The 23,248-nt window shown below is 51.5% G+C and overlaps 1 protein-coding gene across 1 annotated transcript in view; it reads right to left on the bottom strand.

The window, feature by feature from the left end:
• LOC143641504 (uncharacterized) overlaps positions 1–22,956 on the bottom strand; it is a 157,159-nt gene extending 134,203 nt beyond the window's left edge. The window contains exons 1-2 of the mRNA XM_077109004.1: positions 22,911–22,956; positions 22,498–22,825 (exon numbers count right to left, since the gene is read on the bottom strand). Coding sequence (XP_076965119.1) covers positions 22,498–22,825; positions 22,911–22,956 — 374 coding nt within the window. The remainder of the gene's footprint in view (positions 1–22,497; positions 22,826–22,910) is intronic.
• Between the last annotated feature and the right edge of the window lie 292 nt (positions 22,957–23,248).

Genomic DNA, 23,248 nt, shown 5'->3' with positions numbered 1-23,248 from the left:
CAGCCCCCCTGTAACCCTACCTCCCTCTCTCTGCTCACAGGCCCCTATATAACTCCCTCCCTGTCCCTGCTGACAGCCCCCTGTACCCCTCCCTCCCTCTCCTTGCTCACAGCCCAATGTACCCCATCCTCCCTGTCCCTGCTCACACCCCCATGTATCCCTCCCTCCCTGTCCTGTCCCTGCTCACAGGCCCCTCTACCCCTCCAAACCTGTCCCTGCTCACAGCCCCCTGTACCTCTCCCTCCCTATCCCTGATAACAGGCCCTGTACCCCTCCTCCCTGTCCCTGCTCACAGGTTCCTATACCCCTCCCTCCCATTCCCTGATCACACCCCCTGTACACCTCCCTCACTCTATCTGCTCACAGCTCCTGTACCACTCCCTTCCTCTCCCTGCTCACAGCCCCTGTACCACTCCCTTCCTGTCCCTGCTCACAGGTCCCTATACCCCTCCCTCCCTCTACCTGTTCACAGCCCCTGTACCCCTCCCTCCCTCTCCCTGCTCAAAGGCCCCCTGTACCTCTCTCTCCCTCTCCCTGGTCACAGCCCATGTAAACCTCCCTCCCTGTCCCTCCTCCAATGCCCCTGTACCCCTGCTCCCTGTTCCTGCTCACAGCCCCTGTACCCCTGCTCCCTGTGCCTGCTCACAGGTCCCAATACCCCTCACACCCATTCCCTGATCACAACCCTTGTACCCCTCCCTCCCTCTACCTGTTTACAGCCCCTGTACCCCTCCCTCCCTGTCCCTGCTCACAGGTCCTGAACCCCTCCCTCCCTGTCCCTGCTCACAGGTCCTGTACCCCTCCCTCCCTCTCCTGGCTCACAGCCCCAGATACCTCTCCATTCCTTTCCCTGTTCACACTACCCTGTACCCCTCCCTCCCTCTCCCTGCTCACACCCCCTTTACCCTTCATTCCCTCTCTCTACTCACAGCCACCTGTACCTCTCCTTCCTTGTCCCTGCTAACAGGTCCCTGTACCCCTCCCTCCCTCTCCCTGCTCACAGGCCCTGTACCCCTCCCTCCCTGTCCCTACTCACACCCACTGTACCCCTCCCTCCCTTTCCCTACTCACAACCCATGTACCACTCCCTCCCTGTCTTGTCCCTGCTCACAACCCCCTGTACCTCTCCCTCCCTTTCCCTGCTCAAACCCCCCTGTACCCCTCCCTCCCTCTCCCTGCTCAGAGCCCCCTGTACCCCTCCCTCCCTGTCCCTGCTCACACCCCTCTGTACCCCTCCCTCCCTGTCCCTGCTCACAGCCCCCTGTACCCCTCCCTCCCTCTCCCTGCTCACAGGCCCCTGTACCCATCCCTCCCTCTCTCTACTCACATCCTCATGTACCCCACTCTCCCTGTCCCTAATCCCATGCCCCTGTACCACTACCTTCCTGTCCCTGCTCACAGCCCCTGTACCCCTACCTCCCTGTCTCTGCTCACAGGTCCCTGTACCCCTCCATCCCATTCCATGATCCCACCCCCATGTACCCCTCCCTAATTCTCCCTGCTCACAGTTCCTATACCCCTCCCTCCCTCTCCCTGCTCACAACCACTGTACCCCTCCTTCCCTCTCCCTGATCACAGGCCCCTGTACCTCTCCCTCCCTGTCCTTCCACACAGGTCCCTGTACCCCTCCCTCCCTCTCCCTGCTCACAGGTACTTGTACCCCTCCCTCCATCTCCCTGCTCAGAGGCCTCTGTACCCCTCCCTCCCTCTACCTGCTCACAGTTCCTATACCCCTCCCTCCCTCTCCCTGCTCACAGGTACTTGTACCCCTCCCTCCCTCTCCCTGCTCACATCCCTGAACCCCTCTCTCCCTCACCCTGCTCATAGCTCCTTGTAACTGTCCCTTCAGTTCCCTGCTCACAGCCCCTGTACCCCTCACCCCCTCTCCCTGCTCACAGCACACCTGTACCTCTCCCTGCCTTTCACTGCTCACACCCAACTGTACCCCTCCCTCTCCCTGCTCACAACCCTAAACCCCTCCCTCCCTCTCCCTTCTCATAAGCCATGTACCCCTCCCTCCATCTCCCTGCTCACAGCCCCTGTACGGCTCCCTCCCTCTACATGATCAAAGCCCCAGAACCCCTCCCTCACTCTCCCTGCTCATAGCTCCCTGTACTCCTTCCTCCATCTCCCTGCTCATAGACCCTGAACCCCTCACTCCCCCTCCCTGCTATAGCCCCCTTGTACCTCTCCATCCCTCACTCTACTCACACCCCCCTGTATGCCCCCATCCCTTTCTCTGATCACAGGCCCTGTACCCCTCCTTCATTCTCCCTGCTCAGGGCCCATTTACCCTTCACTCCCCCTCCCTGCTCACAGCCCCCCTCTACCTCTCCCTCCCTTTCCCTGCTCAAACCCCCCTGTACCCCTCCCTCCCTCTCCCTGCTCAGAGCCCCCTGTACCCCTCCCTCCCTGTCCTGGCTCACAGGTCCCTGTACCCCTCCCTCCCTCTCCCTGCTCACAGCCCCTGAACCACTCCCTCTGTCTCCCTGCTCATAGCTCCCTGTACCCCTCCCTCCATCTCTCTGCTCACAGCCTCTGTACCCCTCACTCCCTCTCCCTGCTCACAGTCCCCCTGTACCTCTCCATCCCTCTCCCTGCTCACACCACCTGTAAACCTCCCTCCCTCTCCCTGCTCACAGCCCCCCTGTACCTCTCCATCCCTCTCCCTGCTCACACCACTTGTAAACCTCCCTCCCTCTCCCTGCTCACAGGCCCTGTACTCCTCCTATATTCTCCTTGCTCAAGGCCCCTGTACCTCACTCTCTCTCCCTGCTCACAGCCCTCCTGTACCTCACCATCCCTCTCCCTGCTCACACCCCCCTGTACCCCTCACTCCCTCTCCCTGCTCACAGCACACCTGTATTCCTCCCTTCCTCTGTATGCTCACATCCTGAACCCCTCACTCCCTCTCCCTGCTCATAGCTCCCTGTACCCCTCTTTCCATCTCCCTGCTCACAGCCCCTGTACCCCTGACTCCCTCTCCATGCTCACAGGACCTGTACCCCTCCCTCCCTCTCCTTGCTCTCTGCCCCCCCCTGTACCTCTCCATCCCTCTCCATGCTCACACCCCCCTGTACCCCTCCCTCCCTCTCCCTGCTCTCAGGCCCTGTACCCCTCCTTTATTCTCCCTGCTCAAGGCCCCTGTACCCCTCACACCCTCTCCCTGCTCACACCCCCTGTACCCCTCCTACATCTCCCTGCTCACAGCCCCAGTACCTCTTCCTCCCTCTCATTGCTCATAGCACCCGTACCCCTCCTTCAATCTCCCTGATCACAGACCATTGTACCCCCTCCCTGTCCCATCTCACAGGCCCCTCTAGACCTCCTTCCTTCTCTCTGCTCACAGCCCCTGAACCCATCCCTCTGTCTCCCTGCTCATAGCTCCCTATACCCCTCCCTCCCTCTCCCTGCTCACAGGCCCCCTGTACCCCTCCTTGCCTCTCCCTGCTCACAGGCCCCCTGTACCCCTCCTTGCCTCTCCCTGCTCACAGGCCCCCTGTACCCCTCCTACCCTCTCCCTGCTCACAGACCATTGTACCCCCCTCCCTGTCCCATCTCATAGGCCCCTCTATACCTCCTTCCCTCTCTCTGCTCACAGCCCCTGAACCCATCCCTCTGTCTCCCTGCTCATAGCTCCCTGTACTCCTCCCTCCATGTTCCTGCTCACAGCCCATGAGCCCCTCATTCCCTGTCCCTGTAATAGCCTCCCTGTAACTCTCCATCCCTCTCCCTGCTCACAAAATCCTGTACTCCTCCCTCCCTCACCCTGGTCACAGGCTCTGTACCCCAACTTAATTCTCCCTGCTCAAAGCCCCTATGCCCCTCCCTCCCTCTCCCTGCTCACAGGCCCATTACCCCTCCTTCATTCTCCCTGCTCAATGACTCTGTACCCCTCACTCCCTCTCCCTGCTCACAGCCCCCCTTTACCTCTCCATCCCTCTCCCTGCTCACACCCACTGTACCCCTCCCTCACTCTCCCTGCTCACAGTCCCTGTACCCCTCCTTCATTCTCCATGCTCAAGGCCCCTGTAACCCTCAAACCCTCTCTCTGCTCACAGCCCCACTGTACCTCTCCCTCCCTTTCCCTGCTCACACCTGCCTGTACCCCTCACTCTATCTCCCTGCTCAGAGCACCCTGTTCCCCTCCCTCCCTGTCCTGGCTCATAGGTCCCTGTACCCCTCCCTCCCTATCCCTGCTCACAGTCCCTGAACCCCTCCTTCCCTCTCCCAGCTCATATCTTCTTGTACCTCTCCCACCATCTCCCTGCACACAGCCCCCCTGTACCATGCCCTCCCTTTCTCTGCTCACTCCCCCCTGTACCACTTCCTCCCTCTCCCTGCTCAGAGACCCCTCCCTCCCTCTATTGGCTCACAGGTCCCTGTATCCCTCCCTCCCTCTACCTGCTCACAGACCCTGAACCCCTCCCTCCCTCTCCATGCTCATAGCTGCCTATACCCCTTTCCCCATTTCCCTTCTGACAGCCCCTGTAACCCTCACTCCCTCTACCTGCTCACAGAACCCTGTACCCCTCCTTCCCTCTCCCTGCTCACAGCCCCTGAACCCCTCCCTCCCTCTCCTTGCTCATAGCTCCCTGTACCACTCCCTCTATCTCCCTGCTCATAGCCTCTGTACCCCTCACTCCCTCTCCCTGCTCACAGACCCCCTGTACCTCTCCATCCCTCTCCCTGCTGACACCCCCTGTACACCTCCCTCCCTCTCCCTGCTCAGAACCCCCCTGTACCTCTCCATCACTCTCCCTGCTCACACCCCTTGTACCCCTCCCTCCCTCTCCCTACCTACAGGCCCTGTACCCCTCCTTCATTCTCCCTGCTCAACCCCCCCTGTACCTCTCACCCCTTTCTCTGCTCACACCCCTCTGTACCCTTCCTTCCCTCTCCCTGCTCAGAGCCCCCTGTTCCCCTCCCTTCCTGTCCTGGCTCACAGGTACCTATACCCCTCCCTCCCTCTCCCTGCTCACAGCCCCTAAACCCCTCCCTCCCTCTCCCTTCTCCTAGCTCCCTGTACCCCTCCTACCCTCTCCCTGCTCACAGACCATTGTACCCCCCTCCCTGTCCCATCTCATAGGCCCCTCTAGACCTCCTTCCCTCTCTCTGCTCACAGCCCCTGAACCCATCCCTCTGTCTCCCTGCTCATAGCTCCCTGTACTCCTCCCTCCATGTTCCTGCTCACAGCCCATGAGCCCCTCATTCCCTGTCCCTGTAATAGCCTCCCTGTAACTCTCCATCCCTCTCCCTGCTCACAAAATCCTGTACTCCTCCCTCCCTCACCCTGGTCACAGGCTCTGTACCCCAACTTAATTCTCCCTGCTCAAAGCCCCTATGCCCCTCCCTCCCTCTCCCTGCTCACAGGCCCATTACCCCTCCTTCATTCTCCCTGCTCAATGACTCTGTACCCCTCACTCCCTCTCCCTGCTCACAGCCCCCCTTTACCTCTCCATCCCTCTCCCTGCTCACACCCACTGTACCCCTCCCTCACTCTCCCTGCTCACAGTCCCTGTACCCCTAGTTCATTCTCCATGCTCAAGGCCCCTGTAACCCTCAAACCCTCTCTCTGCTCACAGGCCCCCTGTACCTCTCCCTTCCTTTCCCTGCTCACACCTGCCTGTACCCCTCACTCTATCTCCCTGCTCAGAGCACCCTGTTCCCCTCCCTCCCTGTCCTGGCTCATAGGTCCCTGTACCCCTCCCTCCCTATCCCTGCTCACAGTCCCTGAACCCCTCCTTCCCTCTCCCAGCTCATATCTTCTTGTACCTCTCCCACCATCTCCCTGCACACAGCCCCCCTGTACCATGCCCTCCCTTTCTCTGCTCACTCCCCCCCTGTACCACTTCCTCCCTCTCCCTGCTCAGAGACCCCTCCCTCCCTCTATTGGCTCACAGGTCCCTGTATCCCTCCCTCCCTCTACCTGCTCACAGACCCTGAACCCCTCCCTCCCTCTCCATGCTCATAGCTGCCTATACCCCTTTCTCCATCTCCCTTCTGACAGCCCCTGTAACCCTCACTTCCTCTACCTGCTCACAGAACCCTGTACCCCTCCTTCCCTCTCCCTGCTCACAGCCCCTGAACCCCTCCCTCCCTCTCCTTGCTCATAGCTCCCTGTACCACTCCCTCTATCTCCCTGATCATAGCCTTTGTACCCCTCACTCCCTCTCCCTGCTCACAGACCCCCTGTACCTCTCCATCCCTCTCCCTGCTGACACCCCCTGTACCTCTCCATCCCTCTCCCTGCTGACACCCCCTGTACACCTCCCTCCCTCTCCCTGCTCACACCCCCTGTACCTCTCCATCCCTCTCCCTGCTGACACCCCCTGTACCCCTCCCTCCCTGTCCTTTCTCACAAGTCCCTGTAATCCTAAATCCCTCTCCCTACTCACAGGTCCTTCTACCCCTCCCTCCCTCTACCTGCTCACATGCCCTGAACCCCTTATTCATTCTCCCTGCTCACAGGCCTTATAACCCTCCCTCCCTCTCCCTGCTCATAGCTCCCTCTACCCCTCCCTCCATCTCCCTGCTAACAGCCTCTGTAACCCTCACTAACTCTCCCTGCTCACAGCCCCCCTGTACCTCTCCATCCCTCTCCCTGCTCACACCCCATGTACACCTCCCTCTGTCTCCCTGCTCACAGGCCCTGTACCCCTCCTTCATTCTCCCTGCTCAATGCCCCTGTACCCCTCATTCCCTCTCCCTGCTCACAGACCCCCTGAAACTCTCCATCCCCCTCCCTACTCACACCCCCCTGTACCCCTCCCTCTCTCCCTGCTCACAGGCCCTGTACCCCTCCTTCCATCTCCCTGCTCAAGGCCCCTGTGTCCCTCACTCCCTCTCCCGCTCACAACCCCATGTACCCCTCCCTCCCTCTCCCTGCTCAGAGACCCTTGTACCCCTCCTTCCCTGTCCTGGCTCACAGGTCCCTGTACCCCTTCCTCCATCTCCCTGCTCACAGCCCCTGAACCCCTCAATCCCTCTCCATGCTCATAGCTCCCTGTACCACTCCCTCTATCTCTCTGCTCACAGCCCCCATGTACCACTCCCTCCCTCTCCCTGCTCACAGTCCCCCTGTACCCCTCCCTCCCTCTCCCTGCTCACAGGCCCTGTACCCCTCCTTCATTCTCCCTGCTCAAGGCCCCTGTACCCCTCCCTCCCTCTCCCTGCTCTCAACCCCACTATACCTCTCCATCCCTCTCCCTGCTCACACCCCCCTGTACCCCTCCCTTCCTCTACCTGCTCACAGGCCCTTTACTCCTCCCTCCTTCTGGCTCCTCACAGGACCTGTACCCCTCCATTCCTGTCCCTGCTCACAGGTCCCTGGACCCCTCACTCCCTGTCCCTGCTCACTGGCCCCTGTACCCCTCCCTTTCTCTCCTGGCTCAGACCCCTCTATACCCCTCCCTGCCTAAACCTGCTCACACCCCCTTGTAACCTTCCTTCCCTCTCTCTGCTTACAGCCACCTGTACCTCTCCCTTCCTGTCCCTGCTCACAGGTCCCTTTACCCCTACCTCCTTCTCCCTGCTCACAGCTCCTTGTACCCCTCCCTCCCTCTCCCTACTCACACCCCCTTGTACCCCTCTTCCCTCTCCCTGCTCACAGCCCCCTGTACCCTCCCTTCCTGTTCCTCCTCACAGATCCCTGAACCCCTCCCTTCCTCTCCCTACTTACACCCCCCTGTACCCCTCCTTCCCTCTCCCTGCTCACAGGCCCCCTGTAGCCCTCCCTCCCTCTCCCTGCTCACAGCCCCTGTACCTCTCCCTCCCTCTCCCTGCTCTCAGCCCCTGACCTCTCCTTCATTCTCTCTGCTCACAGGCCCTGTACCCCCTCTCCCTGTCCCATCTCACAGGCCCCTCTGCCATTCATTCCCTCTCCCTGCTCACAGAACCCTGAACCCCTTCCTCCCTCTCAATGCTCTTAGCCCCTGAACCCCTCCCTCCCTCTCCCTGCTCACAGCTCCCTGTACTCCTCCCTCCATTTCCCTGCTCACAGCCCATGAGTCCCTCACTCCCTCTCTCTGCTCACACCCCCCTTTACCTCTCCATCCCTCTTCCTGCTCACACCCCCCTGTACCCCTACCTCCCTTGCCCTGCTAACAGGCATTGTACCCTTCCTTCATTATTCATGCTCAGGGCCCCTGGACCAGTCACCCCTTCTCCCTGCTCACAGCCCCCCTGTACCTCTCCCTCCCTTTCCCTGCTCACTCCCCCCTGTACCTCTTCCTCCCTCTCCCTGCTCAGAGACCCCTGTACCCCTTCTTCCCTGTCATGGCTCACAGGTTCCTGTACCAATCCCTCCATCTACCTGCTCACAGCCCCTGAAACCCTCCCTCCCTCTCCATGCTCATAGCTCCCTGTACCCCTCCCTCCCTCTCCCTGCTCTCAGCCCCCCTGTACTCCTCCCTCCCTCTCCCTGCTCACAGGCCCTGTACCCCTCCTCATTCTCCCTTCTCAAGGCCCCAGTTCCCCTCACACCCTCTCCCTACTCACAGCCCCCTGTACCTCTCCATCCCTCTCCATGCTCACAGCCCCCTGTACCTCTACCTCCCTCTCCGTGCTCATAGACCCCTGTACCTCTACCTCCCTCTCCATGCTCACAGCCCCCTGTACCTCTCCATTCCTCTGCCTGTCCACACCCCCCTTTATCCCTACCTCCCTCTCCCTGCTCACTGTTCCCCTGTACCCCTCCCTCCCTCTCCCTACTCACAGCCTCATGTACCCCACCCTCCCTGTCCCTGCTCCCATGCCCCTGTTCCCCTCCTTTCCTGTCCCTGCTCACAGCCCCTGTAATGCTCCCTCCCTGTCCCTGCTCAGAGGTCCCTGTACTCCTCCTTCCCATTCCCTGATCCCACCACCCTGTACCCCTCCCACCCTATCCCTGGTCACAGGCCCTCTACTGCTCCCTCCCTCTCCCTGTTCAGAGCCCCTGTACCCCTCACTCCCTGTCCTGGTTCACAGGTCCCTGTTCCTCTCCCTCCCTCTCCCATCTCAATGGTCCCTGTACCCCTCCCTCCTTCTCCCTGTTCACAGCCCCTGTACCCTCTCCTAATTGGGTTAAGCCTGTCCAAATTAGCAATAGTCAGAAAGGGTGGTCTAGTGAGCAGGGCCCAATTTACCTGATGGGAGGCTTCACTGTTAGCAGTAAGGATTGCACACAGTAGGACCACCATCATCGGCCCATGGATGTGGTTGCCAACAAGGAAAAGGGGCAAATCTAGTGGCTTTGTCAACAAGACCTTTAAGATCACCCCAGTTACTTTACATGAGGTCTGTTTGTGTTGTTGAGGTCTTTGCCTATGAGGATTTTCCTCCAGAGTTAGTTCCTTCATCTCCTTGGTTGGTGGTTCTGGGTGTGCAGGACTTGACTTTCAGCAGGCACCAGCTGGGGTGAGGCTCCTGTTAACATATGTAAACCCTCCACCCTGGTTAGGAGGGACCCCAGGCCATCCCATGCACTTGTTATGGGATCCCTCCATGAGACCATAGGTAGAGGGAGGGCCCCGTAAGGGGGCCCCATGTTTATAGGCTGCTGTGTCTGTAGAACATTTTGACATTGAAAGAAAATTTGAAGTAAGTAAGATTCTTTTCAAGGCATCATGTGGGGACTTGGTATAGCTTCCCCCTCTGTTTTGTAGCATGGTCTTTAACTCCTTGTGTGTTCTTTCTATGATGCCTTGAGCCTAAGTGTTGTAGGGGATCCCAGTTAAGTGCTGAATATGCCAACACTGCAAACTGCCTGAAATGCCTTGCTAGTACAGGCTGGCCCATTGTCAACTTTAATAGAAATGGGAACATTCGTGATTCCAAAACATTGAAGTGTGTTCGTGATGTCCCCTTTTTTTAAATTTTTCCTGTGGAGGCTGTGGCCATTACACAGCCTGAATAGATATCAATTATTACACAAATGTATTTTAAATTTTCAAAGGTGCATAATGAGTGACATCCATTTGCCATAATGCACTATATGTTAACCCTCAGGGATTCACTCCAGCAGGTTGTAAAGGGCCAATGGGGAGAAAGGTGCACATTTCTTGCAGTCTCTGACTAGCTGTCTGCAAGCCTCCTTAGTCCTGCTTTCATGTAACTGCCATGGCTGAGGCCAGCAGAGAGGCTTGAGATGCTTGTGTCCCTGTATCATGGGTGGTCAAAATCCAGTCATCCAGTGTGCCATTGTGTACTGGTGCCACTCCTGCTCTGTGTTCCTTCTTTAGTCCATCCCAGATCAACTCCTTGGCTAAGGCTGCCCTAGTCCTTCATGAGACTCCTTCCCTTCTACACCTTGTTTACTCTCTCAGTAAACTAGCCAGTCCTCAGTGGCTCTCTGCCTTAAGCCCTGTATGGAGACAGTACCTGCCTCAGCTGGTAATGTCCCCAGGCTCTCAGAGCACAGAGCCACACCTGATTGAAATACTTTGGTGGGCCTGTGGCCTGTACCCCAGGGGAACTGTAGATCCCCTCTCCCTGCAAGCATTCAGCTGGGAGGCTGACATCTGAGGTGTGGTTAGGATCCCCTGCTGTTCACATCATCATAGAAGAATGCCTTCCACTTCAAAAGTGCTGGGAGCCATCAGCCAAGTAGGTATGACAAATTCCTTGCCAGCTTACTCCCATGCTGTCTAGTGGAAGGACTTCTGAAAGGTGACCTTGCTCAAGGACCAGGGCAGGATCCCTGTTTAGGGTGTTCCCCCTTTAGAATAGGGCAGTTTAGCATAATAGGAGATTAGGGTGTTCCCCTTTAGAATAGGGCGTATCCTGCTGCTGAGTTCCTCTTGAGTTCTTAGGGTCAGACAGTATATTTTGGGAGACAGAAGCCCATGTGGAGTGGATTTGGGCTGAGTAGTGGATTTGGGAGAGAGTGGATTTGGGCAGAGAACGTGGATTCCCTCAGAACGTGTTTGTAGACGGCCGGTGTGAGTTCGGGAATAAAGAATTGCTGTTTGAATCTACAAGCTGTGTGGAGACTCCTGATTTGTGCCCAGCCAGAGACTGCGGCACAAAAGTGTCAGGGGCTCAAGAGCCGCTCTGTCTAGGTCTTTCCAGTCTTGAGGGCAATTAAGTTCAAGACAGAGTGATTCCAGAATTTGCTCCGCAAATGGCCCCCCAGGGGGCTAGGGATGTGGCTCAAGAGGTAATATACTTGCCTGGCATGCGCAGGGTGCTGGGTTCGATCCTCAGCACCACATAAAAATAAAAAGATATTGTGTCCACCAAAACTAAAATATAAAATATTTTTAAAAATTCTCTCTCTCTCTCTCTCTCTCTCTCTCTCTCTCTCTCTCTCTTCAGGCCCATCTTTACTTCCTTCTGAACACCAAATGCCTGTGGATACCAAGGGGCAGGGTGCTATGGGGTGGGGGCCATGTTGACTGGGAAGGCTTGTCCTCCCTTACCCCACTTCTCATCTCTTATCCTCCCCGGCTTGTAACTTCCTCCAGGCTCTCAAAGCACAGAGCCACATCTGGTCGCAATGCTTTTGTGGGCCAAATTATTAATCTTTAAAAGAATCTCTGCTTTCTGGAAGGGTTTCCGGGAGACCATGGCTTGGGCCTGCCTGGTGGCCTGGTCATTTCTAAGCTGCTATAGTCGCTTGCTGACTTGGGCATTGCCTCATAAGTAGGCGGTTGCCATGGACTCAGGGAAGGATATAACCTTGGCCTGTCAGTAGAAGGTGCCCCTGCACATTTGTGGCCACCTCTTCCTGCACATGAAGGCCAGCAGCACCATTTCCTGCCTCTCTCCTTCCTGCAGCTGTGGGGTTGCTGGCTGTGAAGTAGATTCTTGTCCCTTTTCTGTGCCTGCTGCAGGTGCTTGCTTTGAGGTAGATTGCCACCCCACCTTTTTCCTCTTACCTGTGTGTTTTCTTGATCAGTCTCACCAAAGATTTGTCCATTTTATTGATCTTTAAAATGACAAAGCTTTTTTTTTATTGATTTTTTTGTACTGTTGGTTTTATTCTCTGTTTCATTTATGTCCACTTTATGTCAACAAGACTTCTATATTTTTATATTTTATTTGATCAGCTTGATTATATATAATTATTTGTCATATTAAAAATAAAAAATGCATAAACAAAATGTTGTAAGAGTCATTTCTTCCTGACTGTATTTTCTATATAAAATCTCTCTGTCATAACCTTCTCTAATTCTTATCTGTTCTTCATACCAAATACAAATGCAGTAATTTTCCTTTGCCTTAGTATTTAATATCATTATATATCTAATTAATAATCATATTTTGTACAATACCTTTTCATAAGTGAACAAACATGATATTGCAACTGATAAACAGAGTTTTCCCAATTGTTTACTTTCCCAATGGATTAGTTTCTGTCTCCTATGCCTCACTGAAACCTCAGGACTTGCTCTGGGGGCCTCCCTCAGCTTCTTCCAGAGCCCAATTGGATGTTGGGATCTCTTTCCCTAAATATGATGCCCTCACTTTACATCTCCTTCTTCATATCTTTTGCAAAAAATTGTTCATTTAGTAGCATATTATTTAGTCTCCACGTGTTGGAGTTGCTTTTATTTTTTATTTTATTATTGATTTCTAATTTTGTTTATTTATGATCTGATAGAATGCAAGGTAGTATCTCTACATTTTTATATTGGCTAAGAGTTCCATTGAGGCATAATCCATGTTCTGTTTTAGAGAAGAATCCAGGTGCTGCTGAGAAGAAAGTGTATTCATTCATTGATGGATTAAATATTCTGTATATGTCAGTTGAGTCTAAGTTATTGATTGTATTATTGAGTTCTATAGTTTCTTTGTTCAGCCTTTGTTAGGAAGATCTCTCCAGTGGTGAAAGAGGTGTGTTAAAGCCACTCAGAATTATTGTGTTGTGGTCCATATGACTCCTGAACTTGACAAGAGTTTGTTTGATAAATGTAGATTCTCCATTTGGGGGGGCATATATATTTATAATCATTATGTCTTGTTGATGAATGGTTCCCTTAAGCAGTATGAAATGTCCTTCTTTATCCCTTTTGATTGACTGAGTCCTGAAGTCTATTGTATTTGATATGAGGATGGAAACCCTTGCTTGCTTCCTCAGTCCAGGTGAGTGGTATGATTTTCCCCAACATTTCACCTTTAGTCTGTGTATATCTCATCCTCTGAGATGAGTCTTTTGAAGGCAGCATATTATTGTTATTTATCCAATCTGCTAGCCTATGTCTTTTGATTGGTGAGTTAAACCATTAATATTCATGGTTATTATTTTGATATGATTTCTATTCCCAGGCATTTTGTTTATTATTGGTATTTAACTTGACTTGGTTTAACCTTTGATTGATTTTTCCTTTGGTGCAATACACCCTGTGTTGATTTTCCTTGGTTGTTTTTCATTTTCTCTGCATGGAATATTTTGTGGAGTATGTTTTGTAATGCAGGGTTTCTAGCTGGAAGTTCTTTTAACTTTTGTTTTTATGGAAGGTTTTTATTTCATCATTAGTTCTAAAGATTAATTTTGCTGGATACAAGATTTTTCATTGACATCCATTTTCTTTCAGAGCGTGATGTATTTTTTTTCAGGATCTTCTAGCTTTCAGAGTCATGGTTGAAAAATCTGTACATAACCTAATTGATTTATCTCTGTATGTATTCTGATTCCTTTCTCTTGTAGCTTTTAAAATGCCTCTTCTCATTCTTTACACGAGGCATTTTTATTATAATGTGTTTTGCATGGATCTGGTGTGATTTTGTAAATTTGGCATTCTGTAAGTCTCTTGTATTTGGTTTTCCAATTCATTCTTCATGTTTGGAAAATTTTCTCTTATTACTTTATTGAATAGATTGTTCATTCCTTTGTTTTGGAACTCTATGCCTTCCTCTATCCCAATAACTTTTAAATTCAGACTTTTTATGCTATCCATCTTTCTTGAATGTTCTGCTCATGGTTTCTTACCATTTTCACTGTGTGGTCTACATTATTTACAAGATTATATATTTTGTCTTCATTGTCTGGCATCCTGTCTTCCACGTGGTCTAACCTGTTGGTGATGCTTTCAATTGGACGTTTAATTTGGTTTATTGTTTCTTTCATTTCAAGGATTTCTGTTTGGTAAATTTAAGAACCTCTATTTCTCCATTAATATTTTCTACCTGTATTTGCTTATGTAACTCTCTATCAAAATGATCTTATGCTGCCTGCAGTGGCTCTCTTATATTATCCATTCATCCACAGAGCATTTTAATTATGTGCATCCTGAACTCCCTCACTGTGATTCTTCTGTGGTGCTGGCCATGGATTCTAACAATGCCATATCTTGATTTGTTTGGGGCACTTTCTTCCCTGGTCTTTTTATGTTGATTGTGTGTCTTCCCTTCTAGCACTGTGGATCTAGGGCATTAACATTTTTACCCTATTGACTTATAGTGCCCCTTCAGGGCTCCAATATCTCTTGTTCAAGGGGAAGGACAATGATAACATATCTCATTATGAACAGCATACAACATTAAGTTGTATACAACCTCAAACTGTTGCTATTACGATGTTAATAGTTTGGTCAGGATGTACAGAAATGGTGAATTCTACTATTATCTACAGTAGAATCAGTAGGTTTGCAAAAGGGCTTACAGGTTTTGATGGTGGACAAAGATCCAGAGGTGAGGTGTAGGATGTTATGCCTACAGAACTGGTGAAACATTGTGGTTATTTTATCAAGGAATAAGGAGCTGCTGTGTCTGAGAAAGAGGTCAGGGCTGATAAGACTCTAGCATGGAGGACATTTCCATAGCAACCAGGCATTCTATGCCTTTGCACAGAAAGTTTTCCAATCACCAAGTATGCCACAGCCATGAAGTCAACAGAGACCCCAATATCAGACCTTGGTTTCCCAGTAACTGGTACCACTCCCCACGCTTTATCCTGGGGCTCTGCAGCTCACAGGGCACCTGTGGCCCACAGCCAGGCTGTGCTTCACAGTGACTGGTGCAGAGCAGCTGGTGGGATCCCCAGACCAAGGAGGGACAGGTAATGGACAGCTGGGTGTGCACAGCCTGGGATCCACCATGGCAACTAGCACCCCTGTGTCAGGGTGCTGTCCTCTGCCTCACTAGGGCTAGGTTTCAGGGTAAGTATGAAAATACAGCTGGAATGGCCAGATGTGTGTCTGATGTAGAGAGATGGTAACATTCTTAGTGATGTTGGTGATGAAACAGCCTCACATGAGAAAGACCACAATATTAAACATATAAATTCATAATCAGGTTTTTCAAAATGTATTCAACTGTCAATTCCTAAATCTAACTTACTTAACTGTGTACAGTTGTTATATTCAGAAATATGAGCCTAATTGAACACACAGTCTCTGCAAGTGAGGAGCGTCATGTTTATGGGAGGTGACCCCAGCACCCACCAGGCTTGGTTATAAGCTGAGTGAAGCCCCCAGAGCAAGTCCTGAGGTCTCAATGAGGAGAAGCAGACAGAAACTAGACATTGGGGAAGATGGATATGGGGAAAATTCTGTCTTTATTTAGATGAAATATCCTTGTTGTTCATGAAATTACAATAAAATTTACAGTGCTAACTTATCATTCAGGTATGTCTCAGGCTACCAGAGGTATACATCAAAAGAACATCAAGGTATTGTATTTATTTATTATTTTCTTAACATTGTTGTTAGAAGTAGTTGGACACAATACCTTTACTTTAGTTATTTCTTTTTATGTGGTGCTGAAGATTGAAACCACGGCCTCGTGGATGCTAGATGTGCACTCTACTGCTGAGACACAACCCCAGCCCAAGGTATTGTATTTAATATGAAGAAAAATACATAGTAAATGCAGAGATGATAAAAGGTAAGAAAATTCAGGTAGAAATATGGGCAAAAAGAAACAAATCTTAAAATCTATAAAATTTTGCTCATGTATCTATAAATACGTCAAATGAACCACACATTTTGTATAGTTATATTCACAAATAAAATACTAAACTGTAGAAAAACCTGGAAGAATTACTGACAGAAATATAAGGGGCCACAGTTGTTAGACAACATGACACTCTTAAATGAAACTTACAAATTGATCACACACAACAGTCTACACTATAGCTCTAAACACATCGTTTGAAAATACACAAATGATCTGATCCCATGGAATGAGCCAGAAGTACCTTAGGACACTCTGGGTATAAACATTGCCTACACTCATGGTCACTCCGCTGGACCTGGACTCTCAGGACAGGAGCAGGGACAGAGTCCAGGTGTCCCTGTCTGTGACCCCGCAGTCCAGCCTCAGGGGCTGAAACCCAGGCAGGCTCCAAGCTGCCTCTCCCCAGCAGCCAGGTGTCCTGGGGCTTCCAGGGTCATGGTCACCTCACAGCAAGATGGGCTCAGATTGGTCCAGGACATTTTTTGTCTTCAGGGCCCTTAGACCAGTGGCAGAGCTGACCTGCAGCTCCCACAGTCCATGCAGAGCTGACCACCCTCCCTCCTGGTCTTTGCCAAGGGAGCCCCTTTCCCTCCAAGACCTAGTTCAGGCCACCCCTGCCCACAGGCCACACAGAGCTGCATGAGGAGTGGACGCCTCTGCCATTGGAACCCTGGGAGTGTGGTGTGGCTCTCACACAGCCTCATCATGAGGGTAGACAGCTCACATCCACCAAAGCTCACTCTGACTACACAGAGCTCTGTGGATTCTGACAAGGTTGGGACTTCTCTCAGCATTTCTGAGCTCAGTCCATGGGCACGTGGGTGAGACAATATGTCACTGTGGTGCTGTGCTGTGATGGCTAGAGGTTTGGCAGCCTCAATGGTCTCCAACAACTGGTTGCCTAGGACAATCCCCCCTTATCATAGGAGAACAAGAACTGCCTCCAGTCATTGCCAAGGGTGCCCAGGGGTGGACAGTTCTGGTATTATGTGAGTGACAGTATTAAGGTGAGTATGTGACCTGATCCATAACTGGAAGGGCACTGGAGGGACTGGGAATGGGCATGAGTCACAGGAAGGGGAGAGGGTACCTATGTGAACATGGAGAGGATGAGACGTGGCCTCAGAGTTCATGAAGTCCAGCTGGGCATGGTGGGCCTCACCTATATCCCCAGGCCCTGAGGACACTGAGGAAGGAGGACGACTAGTTCAGGGTGACACTGGGCTTCTTAGGGAGAACCTGCCTCAAAATAAGAAGTTTTCAGAACTGTGATGGGGCTCAGGGGCAGGGCCTGGCTGGGCAGCTGCAGTCAGAGGAGAGCTGCAGAGGACACAATCCTGAGGCCCAACCCCCACTCTTGCCTGAGTGTGTCAGGGTGGCCATGCAGACAGCCTGCCCAGCACCACTCAGGTCCAGTCCACGTCCTCACCTGCCTTCCCCAGAGAGCTCACCCTGCCCATGGCTTCCCTTCTGCCCCTCTGCCCACAGCCATGATGTCACAGCCAGCTACAGGACAGGGGGATGGCCAGGTCCCACCAGGTCTGCCAGGACTGCACCTGGGAGAAGTAAACAGCAGGCACAGAGACATGGCAGGAGGGACTGATGGTGACTAACAATGAGTGAAGGAGCAGAGCCAGGGCAGGGGACCTCGGGATGGTCCTGCAACACATGAGAGGAAATCAGTTGTAATCTTCCCAGGGCCTGAAACCCCAGGCTCCAAGGCTCCCATCAGTGCCCAGCTAGGTGGACACAGGCCAGGCCTGACCCAGCCTCATCTTCAAGGACCTCAGGATGGGCAGAGTGGGCTCCAGCTCCCACAGGTGTGTGGCCTGGCCCTGTCCTGCACTGTGTCTGCTGTGGGCACCTGCTCCTTCCTAGGTGCACACTCAGGTCACTCACCCCACACTCCAGGGACACAGGGGTGAGGAGGGAGCCAGTCCCCTCTGTGCACACTGAGACCAGGTGAGCTGAGGTGTCCAGGTCAGTGAGTCACAGCCAAGTCACTTTGTGGGGTGAACTGAGGTGAGGCTTAAGGTGGGCACAGGGTTCCTGAGCCTGGCAAAGCTGGCATTTGGGCTCTGAGATTGTGAGGTGGGAGGCAGCAGGGAGCTCTCTACACCCAGGGCCAGGAGAGGCCCACTGCCCTGCAGACACCCAGACTGACTCCAGACACTGTCATGGCCCTTGGGGTGGAGCCCAGCAGCAGCAGGACCCTGGACACCACATCCACATGCAGGACACCACCTGCCCAGGTAAAGGCTCAGGCAACCCATGAACCAGGGTGGAGAGCTCACCAGGGAGAGATGAGGTGGAGATGTGGCCAAGGGTGGAGGGCAGCTGCGCTGTCACCAGGAGAACCACTGTGTCAAAGGACGTTTCTATGATGACAACTAAGGACACTGTGTGGTAGGCTGAGTAGCAGACACAGGTCTCCATTGCAAGTGTGTGTGTGTGTGTGTGTGTGTGTGTATATGTGTATGTGTGTATGTGTGTGTGAGCATGTGTGTGTGTGACTCTCTCTGTGTGAGTGTGAGTGTGTGTGTATGTGTGTGTGTGTCAGTGCGTGTGAATGTGTGAGAGTGTGAGAGAGAGTGTGTGTGTGTTAGAGAGAGTGTGAGTGTGTGTGTGAGTGTGAGTGTGTTTGTGTGTGTGTGTGTGTGAGTCAGTGTGTGTGAGTGTGTGTGTGTGTGTGTGTGCCCATGGGCTGAGGACTCTGGGATCCGTGCTCTGGTCTGGAAGAGGAGGCTGCAGCCTTGGTGTGAGCTGACAGCTGCCTGCCCTGGGGAGGGTGAGCCAGGTCAGTGTGTAGAGAGCACCTGGCAGGGTCAGGGTCATGGCTGTGATGGGTGGAGGTGTCTGAGAGCCTGCTGAGCCTTCCCCATGTGAGTCCTCTGCAGCTGCCCAGGGACTGGCTACTGGAACAGGGGACAGCAATGTGACCAGGTAGCAGAGTCTGTCTTTCAGGAGTCTCACCCACACAGTCTCAGAGACACACACTCTAAAATCAGCTTACTATAGTGACACAGCCACATTAATGTTTGCGGCAGCTCAATTCACAATAGCTAGACTATGGAACCAACCCAGATGTCCCTCAATAGTGAATGGATAACGACAAGGTGGTATATGTACTCATTGGAATATTACTCAGCTTTAAAGAAGAGTAAAATTATGGTATTTGCCTGTAAATGGTTGGAAATGGAGAATATCATGCTACGTAAAATAAGCTAATCTCACAAAACCAAAGGTGGAATGTTTTCTCTAATCTGTGGATGCTAATTCACAGTAAGGCAAGGGGCACTAGGGAGGAGTCGCATTACCTTAGATTAGGTAGAGGGAACTGATGGGAGGGGATGTAAGGATAGGAAAGATGGTGGAATGAAGCAGACACCATTACTGTGTGTGCACAAGTGACTGCAGGACCAATATGATCCTGCTACACGTACACTCAGAGAGTGAAAAATCGTATCCCGTCTCTGTGTGATGTGTCAGAGTCACAAGTGCATTCTACTGTCAGGAATCACTAAGTAAAACATTAAATAATAAAAAATATATAGAAAGTGATGCAGAGTGAGAGGAAAAGGAACGACTGGGAAACCTTAGCAGTGGCCTGAGAGCAAACATCACGCAGCCCAGCATCGGGCTGTGTTGGGTCAGAGGGAGCCAGAGGAGGGGACGGGAGAGGACATAATGGCCCGCTGTCCAGCTCTGTGAGACTGTGACCCTTAAAGGGAGGACTCCAGAAAATACACTCAGAATGGACAAAGAAAGCCACACAAGCACATCAGAATCAGAGTATTTTATTTTATTTGGGGTTTATTTGCATAATTTATTAACAATGTGACTTCTCAGGATTTCATCAACCTAATTATGGGGACATTTCAATTAGAGAGTCTTTATAGTTCCCAGGAGACTTACAATGAAACAGAACAAGACCTTAGAAGTGTATGACCCTGTATCTGCACAGACCACTTTATTCCATCATAACCCACAAAACCCCAGAGCACATGTATGCCTTTGTTATTTACATTTTGTCATGTCCTGTGCCATATGTTAATCCCCACATAGAAATTCAAATTAGCAATTATGCCTTGTGAAAGATTCATCTTCTTTACTTACATATGGCAGTGGAAGGCATCACAATCCTTATTACACATAGAGAAAACAAGTATTTGCATCTCTGGTTGCACATAAAGTATGTTGACACCAATTCCTGTCTTTATACATGTACTTTGGTAATAATGACCATCACATTCCACCATCAATTGTACACCCCTACCCCTCCCTTCCCCTCCCACCCCTCTGCCCTATCTAGAGTTTCTCTATTCCTCCCATGCTCCCTCTCCCTACCCTACTATGAGTCAGTCACCTTATATCAGATAACACATTTGGCATTTGGTTTTTTGGAATTGGCTAACTTCACTTAGCATTTTCTTCTCTAACTACATGCATTTTCCTGAAAACGTCATGATTTTATTCTCTTGTATGATTGAGTAATATTCCATTGTGTATAAATTTAACATTTTATTAATCCATTCATCCACTGAAGGGCAGCTATGTTGGTTTCACAGTTTAGCTATTGTGAATTGTGCTACTATAAACATTGATGTGGCTGTGTCCAGGTAATATGCTATTTTTAAGTATTTTGGGTATAGAATAATAGCAGTATTTTAAAAGTGACTAAAATAAACCTCTTTACAAACATCTCGTGAAGACACATTGCTCAGAGAGAATCAAGCACACTTCCCTCCAGGGTCCACGGGAGCCATGTGCGGCCCACAGTTCCACACCAGCAGGAGTGCTGCACAGACCAAAGCAGAGTCAGCAGGATCTCAGCAACACCCACAGACACAGGAATCCCTCCCAGGAAGTCCTGCTCCAGGAAATGCAGGCCTGGAGGAGAGTCTCTGCAAGATGGAAGGAGCAGGCTGCCCACTTCCAGACACCTCAGGAAGGAGAGATTGCAGCAGGTGAGAAACAAGAGCCAAAGGCACGCTGTCCATCAGGAAGAACAGGCCACAGTGACACCCACTGTGCTGTGAAATTACTAGGCTCTAATAAAGACCCACGGTGCATGTCAAATACAAGGACAAAGCTAGGTTAAAGCATGAAGAGGGAACCAGACACATAAAAATTAATCCAAAGAAAACATGATTGACTCTATCACCTAACTGGCTACCAAGCAGAGCAGACTGGATTACCAGGGATTGCCACAGTCTGGCTGGGCATAATTCACAAGCCACTTGTCAAGCAGAAATGAACTTTATTTTTAGAACACACACGCTGCACCACACGAGCTCTTCAGGAATTCCCTCAGACCCCAATTGCCACCACCGGCTCTCCTGGCCAGCCTCTCAACTGCTCTTGAGCCCGATTGGTTGGGTTGCATGGGCGGAGCCAAAAGAGTCTGCCAATGAGCAGCTCCGTGGTCTGAAAGGGGAGGAAAACAGCCCAATGAGCTTCACTGCAGAGGAGCCAATCAGCTGGAAGTTTGCTGGGGCCTCTTCAGCTGTGGCTCTCAACAAGGGATGATGAGGATAGTTTTCCTAAGGATAAAATAGTTAAGTCACTAATAATAATAATAATAATAATAATAATCAGTACAACTCTGATAGAATCTAACAGAAACTCTTAAGGAAAATGTGGAAATGAGAGAATAAAGACAAATTAAGAATTGCAGCAGGATATTTCAACATTTGTTGTTGTTGTAAAGGAGAGAAAAAGCAGACAGAATAACAGTAGAGAAGCCTTGAATGTCAGTGTCACCCAGTGTGACGTTTGTGAAATTTATAGGACTCCCCACTCACTAGCAGTAGAATGCACTAAAAGTCACCCAGGATGGCCCACACTGAGCTTAGGAAACAAGACTCAAAATGCAAAACAGTTTAAACCACACAAAATATGGTGTCTGGACACAGTGAACCTACAGACCTATTGACAACAGAAAGATATCTGGAAAAGCCATAAATACATGGAAATTAATCAACTCACTTCTCAATATCCAATAAGGAATCACAAGAGAAATGAGGAAACACTCTGCAGTGACTGAAAAGGAAAGCAGGACACCCCAAGGTCTGAGGGAGAGCAGCTGAAGGCTGCTTAGAGGATTTCATGGCATTAAGTGCTGCAATGGAGAAAGGGGAGAAACTCACTAATCCACACTCTAAGTTTCCTCTGTAAGAAGTGAGACGCTAAAACACCAAGCAAAGGAAAGGGAGAGGAGGTAAGAAGAAAATGGGCAGGAAAAAGAGAAGTTTTACTGTAAATAAAGCTTATTCTTTAGGAGGATGAATAAAAAAAAAAAAAACTCTCCTGCACAAACACACACATAACATACTGATATATACACATATAGACACAGACTCACACGTGTACTGTGCAGCGTGACCTGAGACAGTTGGAGAGAGACACTCCTGACTCCATAAGAGAAGAGCATGGGATGATCTGAGGCAGAAGAGACCTCCAGATTCTCCATGATGGGATCCAGGGAGACGCTGATCACCTGGAGAGAAACCATCCACTCTCCTCTGCTGCTCTGAAGGGGGCACCTGAGCTGCTGTGTGCTGAGCACCCCCTGCTGGCCCTGGGCACCCTGCAGGAGGTTTGTGTCTGGGCTCACACTGAGGTCCCCTCACTGTGTCTCTGGCACAGAAATAGGTGGCTGTGTCCTCAGTGGTCAGGGAGCTCAGCTGCAGGGAGAACTGGTTCTTGGACGTGTCTCTGGTGATGGACACTCGGCTCTTGAGGGATGGGCTGTAGTTAGTGCTACCATCATACCATATGTACCCTATCCACTCCAGCCCCTTCCCTGGTGCCTGACGGATCCAGTGCCAGTAGCTATAACTGGTTGTGATGGAGTAACCAGAGACAGCACAGGTGAGAGACAGGGTCTGTGAGGGCTTCACCAGGCCAGGTCCTGACTCCTGCAGCTGCACCTGGCACAGGACACCTGGGGACAAGGACAGTCACACCCTGTTAGTCACCTGCAGTCACAACCTCCCCATGGACCCAGGTCTGACACTGGGGACACTCACCTTGGGGAGCTGTGACCAGGCACAGGACAAGACCCAGCAGCCTCATCTTCTAGACCACACGGGCTTCCCAGAGACCTCAGCCCTGTCTGAGCAGAGAGCTGGGAGCTCCCACAGCCCAGAGGGCCTTTGAACCCAGAGCAGGAGGAGGGATTTGCATGTGGGTGAGGCTCCTCTGATATATGGAGAGGCTGGGGTCAGGCTGCCCAGGTCCTCTGTGCCCCTGAGATGTGTCTCTGCTTTGAACCCAGGTGGAGCTTTACCTGTGAGAGGAGAGCACGTGGTTTCAGGGAGCTGGAAGGCTGTCAGAGGGGGAGCCCACCCTCCTGAGCCCAGCCCCT

The sequence above is a fragment of the Callospermophilus lateralis genome, chromosome 3 (assembly GCF_048772815.1).
Source record: "Callospermophilus lateralis isolate mCalLat2 chromosome 3, mCalLat2.hap1, whole genome shotgun sequence".
In the NCBI taxonomy this organism is placed as follows: Eukaryota; Metazoa; Chordata; class Mammalia; order Rodentia; family Sciuridae; genus Callospermophilus; species Callospermophilus lateralis.
The sequence above is the reverse complement of the archived record's forward strand: the minus strand, read 5'-3'. Positions and strand labels throughout refer to the sequence as shown.